At 44.0% G+C, this 11,634-nt stretch overlaps 1 protein-coding gene across 1 annotated transcript in view; it reads left to right on the plus strand.

Moving 5' to 3' along the window:
• The window catches only part of SPTAN1 (spectrin, alpha, non-erythrocytic 1), a 64,438-nt gene that overhangs the window by 18,612 nt on the left and 34,192 nt on the right, over nucleotides 1–11,634 (plus strand). Inside the window, exons 6-19 of the mRNA XM_008579624.1 lie at nucleotides 1,086–1,219; nucleotides 1,394–1,538; nucleotides 1,617–1,771; nucleotides 2,640–2,775; nucleotides 4,640–4,741; nucleotides 5,621–5,758; nucleotides 6,541–6,651; nucleotides 7,228–7,305; nucleotides 7,446–7,601; nucleotides 8,026–8,230; nucleotides 8,735–8,916; nucleotides 9,285–9,528; nucleotides 9,726–9,848; nucleotides 10,379–10,596. Of these exons, the coding sequence (XP_008577846.1) occupies nucleotides 1,086–1,219; nucleotides 1,394–1,538; nucleotides 1,617–1,771; nucleotides 2,640–2,775; nucleotides 4,640–4,741; nucleotides 5,621–5,758; nucleotides 6,541–6,651; nucleotides 7,228–7,305; nucleotides 7,446–7,601; nucleotides 8,026–8,230; nucleotides 8,735–8,916; nucleotides 9,285–9,528; nucleotides 9,726–9,848; nucleotides 10,379–10,596 (2,127 nt within the window). The remainder of the gene's footprint in view (nucleotides 1–1,085; nucleotides 1,220–1,393; nucleotides 1,539–1,616; nucleotides 1,772–2,639; nucleotides 2,776–4,639; nucleotides 4,742–5,620; nucleotides 5,759–6,540; nucleotides 6,652–7,227; nucleotides 7,306–7,445; nucleotides 7,602–8,025; nucleotides 8,231–8,734; nucleotides 8,917–9,284; nucleotides 9,529–9,725; nucleotides 9,849–10,378; nucleotides 10,597–11,634) is intronic.

Here is an 11,634-nt window from a genome sequence, read left to right on the forward strand (position 1 = left end):
TTTTTTTTTTTTTTTTTTTTTTGTTTTTTTTTTTTTTTCCGTGTCCGGCAACGGATCGCAACCCTCGGTGTTGCGCCCGCACCTCGCTCAGCCAGTGAGCGGGAACCGGTCTGTATGTGGGATCCGAATCCTCGGGGGGGAGCGCCGCCGTGCTTCCCAAGCGGCGCACTATCCAGTGCGCCACCGGGCCGGCCCTACTTGTTCCCTTTTTCTGGTCAATGATTAATAGCCAGCATTCCCCAGAAATACCTCATCGTTTCAAGATTGTGATTTAGAAGAGCAGTCAGGCCAGATCCCTGACCTCACAGATGATCCAAGAATCTTGAAATGCTTCACCTTATTGCTTCACATGTTATTTTTAATTAACAACACACACACACACGCACAAAAAAAAACCATAATGTGGGTGTTTATTAAAGAAATATCTTCAGTCTGAAGCCAGGAACAAGCCCTTGAGCCCTGAAAATCATTTGTATGGGCAGGAATGCTTAACTGTTAGGGCAGATGGGGCAGATGAATGCATTAATGAAGCGACCACAAAGTTGCAGCTGAAGTGTGTGTTAACATCAGTGGTAGTGTCAGGATGGCTGAGTGGTCTAATATGCCAGACTCATGCTTTTGCTTCCTGCCCTCAGGGCTTCTGGTCGCTGCAGCAAGGTGTGGGTTCCATCCCACTTCTGACACAGGTTGACTTGCGGACTGGCTGGTTAGCTCAGTTGGTTAGAGCATGGTGTTATAAAACCAAGGTCAAGGGTTCAGATCCCTGCACTGGCCAGCCACCAAAAAAAAAAAAAATCAAGGCTTTTGGTACTGATGCACATGACCACTTTATAGACTAACCAACTGCTCCACGAGGTAGATAATGGATCTCCTCTTTTTATATGAGAAGTAGTAGAAGCTCTTTGGAGTTGTAGTTCACTTTTCACAGAGAAGACCAGTATTTCTTCTGTTACGATTTTCTTCAGAATGTTGGAGATTTGCTAACACAGATACTTCAAGGAGCCAACCCCAGGGTATTTAATAATTAGTTGAAGGATCCAGAGGTTGTGGACCAAATCCAATCTTTTCTACTCTTCCTTGTTTAGGAACAGCACCCTGAGGAGGAACAGATCAAGACTAAGCAGGACGAAGTAAATGCAGCCTGGCAGCGGCTGAAGGGACTGGCTCTTCAGAGACAGGGGAAGCTCTTTGGGGCAGCTGAGGTTCAGCGCTTTAACAGGTACCAAGCCATAGTGGGCTTTGAGGAATGGGCAGCTGCTTGGAGGAGCTGGGTAAAGTACATGGCATGTGCTAAAAAGATGCCAGAGGTGACTGGGTTTTAGTTCCATGTGCATTCCCAGTTCTCTTCAACAGTTGTCATAACTGTGGATAAACTGGTGCCTCTATTCCGTAGGGATGTGGATGAGACTATCAGTTGGATAAAGGAAAAGGAACAGTTAATGGCCTCTGATGATTTTGGCCGAGACCTGGCAAGTGTTCAGGCTCTGCTCCGGAAGCACGAGGGTCTGGAGAGAGATCTTGCTGCTCTAGAGGACAAGGTGGGATTTGAAAGCAGCTAGTTCTATAAATAAGTGACTAGAGGTCAGGAGAGCATTTCTCACAGAGTATGTTTCTAGGTCAAAGCCCTGTGTGCCGAGGCTGACCGCCTGCAGCAGTCCCACCCTCTGAGTGCTACTCAGATCCAAGTGAAGCGAGAGGAGCTGATTACAAACTGGGAGCAGATCCGCACTTTGGCAGCAGAGAGACATGCCCGGCTCAATGATTCATACAGGTGCAAACAATCCTCCTGTACTTAACAGCCAGTATCAACTGACTTTTTTTTTTTTTTTTTTTTGAAGAGAGGAAGGCAGAGGAAGGGGAAGTTGTACACACTGAGAAAGTTTCTGTATACCTGCCAGGTATACTAAGAAAATGCAGATCACTTTTCTTTACCTAGATTATATTTGTTTGGAGACTGGCAGCTATATAGTATTTGGCATATATGTAGTATTTATAACTTTATAATAAATTCTTCCATCCTATATCATTTTTTTTTTTTTTTTTTTTTTTTTTTAGTGAAGAGAGGAAGGCAGAGGAAGGGGAAGTTGTACACACTGAGAAAGTTTCTGTATACCTGCCAGGTATACTAAGAAAATGCAGATCACTTTTCTTTACCTAGATTATATTTGTTTGGAGACTGGCAGCTATATAGTATTTGGCATATATGTAGTATTTATAACTTTATAATAAATTCTTCCATCCTATATCACAGCAGTGTGACTGATAGAAATGGAAATATCCCCTTAACTATCTGAGCATCATGTGAAATATCCTCTTACAACTGAGTAAATCATAGATTGGAAAGGTAAAAAATGCTTTTTACTAACCAGGAGTTGAACCTGGGAATAACAAAGAAGTTGAAAATGTAGGACAAGATTGGGGCATTACAGTGATGAACAGAACCTAAGTTTTAAAGGATTGATTTCAGCCTATTACTTTCCTTTGCAGTCTAGATTCAGAGAATTCTATATTTCCCAGGACTAGAGTTTGTATGGTGTGTTAGACTTTTGAGAACACAGAATTCAGAGATTTAGGGAGGTCATTCTCCCCCTGGGACCTCCACTGGAAACATCCAGTGACTTACCTTTGGTTTTCCCTAGGCTTCAACGCTTTCTTGCTGACTTCCGTGACCTTACCAGCTGGGTGACCGAGATGAAAGCCCTCATCAATGCAGATGAGCTGGCTAACGATGTGGCCGGGGCTGAAGCACTGCTGGATAGACACCAAGAACACAAGGTAATATCTCCAGGATCTTCGAAGCAAAGGTATTTGCTTTTAATGTATCCATCTTTCACTCTGGTGAGGCCTATAGTTGGAGTTGTTGAAACGTTGTTCCCTAGTGGCTCTCATCATCATGATTGTTGTTGCTTTTACCTTTGTAGACCTTCTCTTCTTGCTTTCAGTAGAGGGTTGCCTGGATTAAATGTTGGGAGGTTAACTATGATTCATAAGAGGAAAGAGACTAGCTCTGGCAGGGGAGAGGTGCTAGTACTTTACACACCCATTCTGTGCCATCTTAAAAAATGTCTTTATGTAAATGCTGAATTTCATAGTTAGTTTGAGTAAATCTAAATTTCTTATTCTGGTATTTTGCCAAAGTATGTTCCCCAGAAAACTACTTATACAAGATCTTAATAGGCTTTATCCTAAAAAGAAAGCACGTTTTCTAAGTAATTTTGGAAAACACTGTTATACAGGACTTTTAAAATCACTATGACTAGGGCCAGCCCAGTGGTGCACTGGAGAGTGCGCCGCTTGGGAGCGCGGTGGCGCTCCCGCCGAGGGTTCGGATCCCATGTGGAGACTGGTTCCCGCTCACTGGCTGAGCGCAGTGCAGGCTCAACACTGAGGGTTGTGATCCCATTGCTGGTCCCCGGTACAGGCACGACAGCGAGGGTTGCGATCCCGTTACCGGTCAGTAAAAAAGACAAAAAAGGAAGAAAAAAAAAAAATCACTATGACTACTAATCCTTCTTTTTTAGAGGTTTTAATGTGTTAGATATAAAGTCAGTATACAAAAGTCAAACATGTTCCTCTACACTAGCAACAGAAATATAACTTAAAAAATACTACTACCGGGCCGGCCCGGTGGCGCACTGGATAGTGCGCTGCTTGGGAAGCGCGGCGGCGCTCCCGCCCAAGGGTTCGGATCCCACATGTGGACCGGTTCCCGCTCACTGGCTGAGCGAGGCGCGGGAGCAACGCCGAGGGTTGCGATCCCGTTGCCGGTCCCCGGTCCGGTACGGGGGCAACACTGAGGGTTGCGATCCGTTGCCGGACACGGAAAAAGACAAAAAAAAAAAAAAAAAAAAAAAAAAAAAAAAAAATACTACTACCAAAGTCAAGAAAATATAAGGTACTGGAAAATAAATCTAACGAGAGTTGTGTGAGTCGTTTGTGGAGAAAGTTAGAAACCTTTGTTGAAAGACGTTAAAGAAAAACTGAATAGATGGGATAAATGGATGAAACGATCCTTTGTAAAGTTATAAATTCTCCCCAGGAGAAGTGCATTCAGTGCAGTTCTGATTGATTAGGAAGGAAAAAATTCAGAAATAGCTGTGACAATTTTGAAGAATACGGTATGGCCAGAGGTGGAACTCACTGTACCATTTACTATAAAATCATAGTAAACAAATTCATTTGGTACAAGAAAGACAAATACAGGTTGAGCATCCTTATCCAAAAGTCAAAATCTGAAATGCTCCAAAATCTGAAACTTTTTGAACACCAATATGATGCTCAAAGGAGCATTTAGTATTAAGTATCTGCAAATATTCCAAAATCTGAAAAAAATCTAAAATCCAAAATACTTCTGAGCATTTTGGGTAATGGATACTCAATGGAGCAAAAGAGAGAGCTCAGACGCGTGTGAATGTGTGGAAACTTGAATGACAGAGAAGGTGTGAAAAGAACTTTCTTAATCAGTTAGTGATGATCTCAGGTTTGATTACCTAGACCGATTATTAGAAAACCTGGCCTAATCTTTCATACTGTTCCTCTTTTTAGATTTGATGGTGTGACTTGTAATAATTATTTGAAATTCACCTTATTTTTCTTTTACAAGATGCTGGGAATAAATCGTGCCTGTTTTCCCCTATAGGGTGAAATTGATGCTCATGAAGACAGCTTTAAATCTGCAGATGAGTCTGGGCAGGCACTGCTTGCTGCCAGTCATTATGCCTCAGACGAAGTGAGGGAGAAGGTAAGGGAGGAGAAAAGGAGCTTTTGAAGAGAAAATTAGGTTCTTTTGTACTTCAAGTCTCTGAAAGCTGTTATCCGTGCTTGAATATCTGCACATTGCATTCACCATGGTGTGTGAGGACACTTACCCAGAGATTCTGCCTGAAAAGGAGCAGCTTTTCTCTTCAGAGATTTAAAAAGATACATGTACAGTATACTGATGGGTACTTTTTATTTGGGACATGTGTGACACATTTCCTACTTAAAGGAGACTTTCCATGGAGCCGAGTTCTGCATTAGTAGTTGGAGCAAAGAGGAAACAAATTTTAATAAAATCATATGTGTATGTGTATATAATTATAAGCTTCAAAGTATCCTGGAGTATAAAATTGCCTGAGGAATATTAGATAAAAAATTTTTTTTAATAAATTATATAGATTAAGAGGAGATATTTCAAGGACAGACTGTCATCAATAACTTCGGAGCCTAAAACTTGTATGTAGGGCATTCATGAATTTAACATTTTATGGAGCACCCACTCAATTGAGAGTTCCTACTCCATTTATACTGCTTCATTTTCAGGTAGATGCCGTTTTTCTTCTACCTAGGATTTACTTATCATTTTCACCTAAAATCATTTGTGATAATGTGGCAGTAAATTAATTCTAGATCAGGGCCATCTGTCTTATATTTAACATACACATACAAGGTGCTCAGCATTTATATATGTCATGTGACATGACTTATACATACAAGTGATTGTTATTCTTCCCTTTTGCAAATCAGAAGAAAGGCCCAAAGCTTAGCGTTAGGATTGGAAATTCCAGGTCAGTCTCTATGTCTGACTGGAAGGCATCAGGACTGCTGTTTCCTCCCTGACTTTGTTTCCTGCTGCTCCCAGCTGACCATCCTTTCTGAGGAAAGAACCGCCCTGCTGGAGCTGTGGGAGCTGCGCAGGCAGCAGTACGAGCAGTGCATGGACCTGCAGCTCTTCTACCGTGACACTGAGCAGGTGGACAATTGGATGAGCAAGCAGGAGGTAATGTGTGAGCAGAGACCTTGCCAATTCAGTGAGAAAAGAAGTCTTATGTTTTGTCTACTTCTTAGATAGTTTGCTTATTTTGTTTTAGGAAATCAGTACCATTTCAGTTCTGAATCACGTGGAGCGGGGGGCTGAGCAAGCTTCTGTCAGCTCTGCCAGCATTTCTCCCTGCTGAGGCTGCAAGGCACTCGGAAAAGCCCCCAGTCTTCAGATTAGTGTGATGTAAAGTTTTTTTATTAAAGAGATTTTTTTTCGGGCCGGCCCGGTGGTGCACTGCTACGGTGCACTGCTTGGGAGCGCGGCGGTGCTCCCACCGAGGGTTCGGATCCCACATACAGACCGGCCGCTCGCTGGCTGAGTGAGGTGCAGGCGCAACACTGAGGGATGCAATCCCGTTGCCGGTCCCGGTCCGGTACGGGAGCAACACTGAGGGTTGCGATCCGTTGCCGGACACGAAAAGAAGACAAAAAGGAAAAAAAAAAAAGAGAGAGATTTTTTTTCTCAGAACATAGCATTATGCATAATCTAAATCTAATAGAAGCAACAAAAGTTATTTGAAAAAGTTTCAATAGAATGTGGAACAAGGATTTCATGATGTTGCTGAATTGATAAGTGAATCTGAAAGGACCTTGGACTTTCCAGAAGAGATCTTTGCAGTTTGCTAGCTGTAGAATCTCTTTACTTCTTTTTGTATTTTGGCCAAAATATCCTTTACTTTCCAGTCTTAGAAGATCACAGGAATAGGACATTATTGCAAACACTCTGTTTCCTTTTACAAGGCATTCCTGTTGAATGAAGACTTGGGAGATTCCTTGGATAGTGTGGAAGCACTTCTCAAGAAGCATGAGGACTTTGAGAAGTCCCTCAGTGCCCAGGAGGAAAAGATTACAGTAAGACCCCTTCATGTTGTTAGTGTTTTCAAGTGATCCTTAGAGTGAGCCACAAATCTCTTCTCCTAAAAGGTTTCTGAACAGATTCGATGAAAGATCTATGTATAAGGTATTCCTGTGTGTGCCTAAAATCTGATGATGACATGCCATCTTGTTGGAGACTTAACACAACTTTATAGAATGACATTTACTTGATGGAAACCTCCACGTTGAGATTTACCTTTCACTAAAAGTAGTTCATATTCAATGTGAGGTACTCTTACCATTGAAAACCCGTCTTAGCAGTGAGGATTGGACAGTTGTTAACCTGTGTTGATGCCTGTCAGGAGGCCATGCTGCAGCTCATGTCTCCATTCTTGAATGGCACTAGCTCAGTCTTGTTATATCTGGCTAATAACATCAAGAAAAACTCAAAAGTTACGGGGAAAATGTCATCACCACCAACCTTAGAGGGAAAACCTTGACCTGCGTTAAGGTTTGGAGTGTTTTATGACCTGTTCAGCAGTTTCCTTCCTCTAGAGGGCGAGCTAGGGAAGAGTGTGCTTTCCATTAAAGAACTCTCATCTTCCTTCCCAGGCATTAGATGAATTTGCGACCAAGCTGATTCAGAACAACCACTATGCAATGGAAGATGTGGCCACTCGCCGAGATGCTGTAAGTTTCCAGTTTCTTCGTGCTCTTTCCTTTCTGTGTGTGTATGTGCCTTCTAAGACAGATGTTGTAGTTAAGTCTCTTGAACTGGACATCTTTTTGGGTATAAGAACTGGAGATTTACAGTGATCCTTGTCTTTCAGCTGTTGAGCCGACGTAACGCCCTTCATGAGAGAGCCATGCGTCGCCGGGCCCAGCTGGCTGATTCCTTCCACTTGCAGCAGTTTTTCCGTGATTCTGATGAGCTCAAGAGTTGGGTCAACGAGAAGATGAAAACTGCCACAGATGAAGCTTATAAAGTAATGTACTGTTAGAATTGCCATGTAGGGCCGGCCCGGTGGCACACTGGAGAGTGCGCTGCTTGGGAGCGCCGTGGCGCTCCTGCCGAGGGTTCGGATCCCATGTGGAGACCGGTTCCCGCTCACTGGCTGAGCGCGGTGCGGGCGCAACACCGAGGGTTGCAATCCCGTTGCTGGTCAGTAAAAAAGACAAAAAAGGAAAAAAAAAAAAAAAGAATTGCCATGTAGCAGCACATACCTAGTAAGCTAAACGCAGCTCTCAAATAAATTGTAGCTAAAGGAAAGAATAGGGGATTCCAAAAACCATACCATTGAATGTAAGCTGGCTGTTTTATACACACCCCATAAAGATAAGTGTGAAGGTAATGGCAGGTACCTTGACATACCCAGGTTCAAAATAGAACCCCCTTTCTTTTATTGTCAGGACCCATCCAATCTGCAAGGAAAAGTACAGAAGCATCAGGCTTTTGAGGCTGAGCTCTCAGCAAACCAGAGCCGCATTGATGCCCTGGAGAAAGCTGGGCAAAAGCTGATTGATGTCAACCACTATGCCAGGGATGAGGTAGCAGCTCGTATGAATGAGGTCATCAGTTTGTGGAAGAAACTACTGGAGGCCACTGAACTGAAAGGTAAGAGAATGTTACACTGGATTTTGCGAGAAATGTTTGGGGAGCTAAATATCCCTTCCTAGTGAAGTGTTTTAGGGACACGTACCACCCAAGTAAGGTGAGGGTGGTGACCTTAGTCATTAGAGTTCACATCCTGTGTAGAAGTTATGTGGCTTGGGTTCTCAATGCTTTGCTAATTTGGTAAATGCGGTTGAGCATGCTGGTTGGTGGGGGAGCCTGAGCGAGAAGGGAATGAATTAGGCCTCATCACTGAAAATCCAAGTTCGGCCGTGAACCAAGGGTTTTTAATAGGATGTTTTTCAGACAACTTCCAATTCAGCCTCTAGAAGGTAGAGCAGAGGTCCTTACACTCTACGACATTACACAGTTTATGTTTTCTTTACCTTTGTGATAGAAGTGAAGCAGTAACTAAACTTCTGACCAATAGTCCTTCACTTACAGTGTTTGAGCAGTGTTGGTAGAAGTATAATGTTAACCAATAGAAAACCTTGCCTCCTTGGACAGGAATAAAGCTTCGTGAAGCTAACCAGCAGCAGCAGTTTAATCGGAATGTTGAGGATATTGAACTGTGGCTGTATGAAGTGGAAGGTCACTTGGCTTCAGATGACTATGGCAAAGATCTTACCAACGTCCAGAACCTGCAGAAGAAACATGCCCTGCTGGAGGCAGACGTGGCTGCTCACCAGGTAGAGTGGCACTGGGGGCTGCAGTTGAGCAATGAATGCAGAAGCGACAGGAGGGAAGAATGGCAAGTAATTTCAAGACCAGACTAGTTTGGAGAGGAATTAAATGTGTTGGTTTTCTTAGATAACTCTGTATGCTCCATATGCTTTTGCTCAAATTAAATCATCTTCCCTCAGAGCTTTCTGGGAGCCCAAAATGTGAGAAGGAGATGGCAGAAAGAATACTCTAGGGTGGGAAAAGGACCATGCTTATTTTTCTTTGTATATGACAAAACCACACCCAAAGTAATAAAGTCAGCCTAGAAAAGTTCAGAACATATTTGCTCAACACCAGTACAAGCTTTCAAGACTCTGTCCTTTCCCATTCTCAGGATCGAATTGATGGCATCACCATTCAGGCCCGCCAGTTCCAGGATGCTGGCCATTTTGATGCTGAAAACATCAAAAAGAAGCAGGAAGCCCTTGTGGCTCGCTATGAGGCTCTCAAGGAACCCATGATTGCCCGAAAACAGAAGCTGGCTGATTCTCTGCGTCTGCAGCAGCTCTTCCGCGATGTTGAGGATGAGGAGACATGGATTCGAGAGAAAGAACCCATTGCTGCATCTACCAACAGAGGTCAGTGTACCTTCATCAAAGAGCAGTCAAGCTGGGGAAGGGCTGTGCCATTGTAGCATATAGAGGACACATGTCAGAGTGAGCAAGGTCAAGTTTAAATTATCACACTGAAACCATGATGGTGGGGTAAAAGTGACAAGTTAGTGCTGACTTTTCTTTTCATGGTTGGATAACTAAGGAGTGGTTTCTGCTTTCAGGCAAGGATTTGATTGGAGTCCAGAATCTGCTAAAGAAACATCAAGCCTTACAAGCAGAAATTGCCGGACATGAACCCCGCATCAAAGCAGTTACACAGAAGGGGAATGCCATGGTGGAGGAAGGTGACTGTCAGCAGTGCAGGTGGCTTGCTTTTCTCCTTGTGTCTGCTGCCTTTGGCTCAGTGCACGGGCTGTGGGGTTGAATTCCATCCCCATTCATTCCTAACCATGTGACCTCGATTAGACCTTATCCTCTCTAAGCCTGACCTTGTCTGCAAAACGGGATAGCAACACCTCCCAAGATGTAGTTGTGAGGATTAAATAAAATCAAGTAGCTAAAGAGGCTGAGGGTCCCTGAGCACGGAAGTCTTGGTAACTGAAGCTATGGTGCTTCTGTTACTGTTAGTCTTTCTGTATGATGATCGCACTAATGCCAACTGGGGAGATTTGCTTTTTAGAGTCTAGATAGAGGTCGTGGTTTGAGGAGGCAAGAATGAGACAATCTGTTAAAAGGTTAGAACCCAAGCCTTTCATGGGAATTGGGATTATGAAGGGCCCAACTCACCAAAACGTACTAACAGAAGAGCTGTGGACCACACTTCTGTTCGTCTTTCCGTGGCGGACCGTGTGCTTTCCGTTGTCCCTCCTTCCAGGCCATTTTGCTGCAGAGGACGTGAAGGCCAAGCTGAATGAGCTGAACCAGAAGTGGGAGGCGCTGAAGGCCAAAGCTTCGCAGCGCCGGCAGGACTTGGAGGATTCACTGCAGGCCCAGCAGTACTTCGCTGACGCCAACGAGGCCGAGTCCTGGATGCGCGAGAAGGAGCCCATTGTGGGCAGCACCGACTATGGGAAGGATGAGGACTCTGCTGAGGTACCTGGCACCTACCTGGGATCGGCTGGGGCTCGGGTGGGAAGCCGCTCAGCGGAAATGATGGTGTGCAAAAGGTGCGCCATCACAATGATTGGTTTTTAAGTTGTTTTGGAATCTATTTTTTACTTTTTATTGAGGAAATCCAGTCATACTTAAAGGAGAGAGAGGATTGACTACCTGTGGCCACCTTTAGCTGTTGACATTTGCCATTGTTGTTTCATCTGTTTTCTCCACTATGTGCACACACATAAATACAAACACATCACATGCACACACGTTCATGCAAACGTACCGACATACACACCAGCACCACATACGTACATACCTACATACATACATACTGACACACTGACATATACACCTTTTTTTGCTGGCCATCTGTTTTTTGACTGTAATTCTCAAATTTTATTCATAAAGGTCTAGGTGCAGTCCCTGTACCTACCTCTTTTCTTGTGAGTCTTCACAAAAACTAGAATGAGTCGACTTTTGACGAAAACTATATATGATTCTCCTAAACGATGGAACAACTGATAAACTTTGAAAATGTTGTAATTGGGAAATGACAAAGCACCAATTGTGGGCAGTATTTATTAGCCATCTTCAACTTACTAGAACAGTAAAAATAATGGGCCGGCCTGGTGGCGCACTGGAGAGTGCGCCGCTTGGGAGCGCGGCGGCGCTCCCACCAAGGGTTCAGATCCCATGTGGAGACCGGTTCCCGCTCACTGGCTGAGCGCGGTGCGGGCGCGACACCGAGGGTTGCGATCCCATTGCCAGTCCCCGGTACGGGCACGACACCGAGGGTTGCGATCCCGTTACCGGACAGTAAAAAAGACAAAAAGGGAAAGGATAATACTGTAAGTCACAATTAATATTTCCCTGAAATTATTTTTTTTGAGGGGGGGGCAGCTGGCTGGTATGGGGATCTGAACCCTTGACCTTGGTGTTATAACACTGCACTGTAACCAACGGTGCTAACTGGCCAGCCTCTAAACATTGATTTTTATCCAGGGGAGAGAAAATGCAGGGCAGGAGGTA

This window comes from Galeopterus variegatus, unplaced genomic scaffold (assembly GCF_000696425.1).
Source record: "Galeopterus variegatus unplaced genomic scaffold, G_variegatus-3.0.2 Scaffold80, whole genome shotgun sequence".
Lineage (NCBI taxonomy): Eukaryota > Metazoa > Chordata > Mammalia > Dermoptera > Cynocephalidae > Galeopterus > Galeopterus variegatus.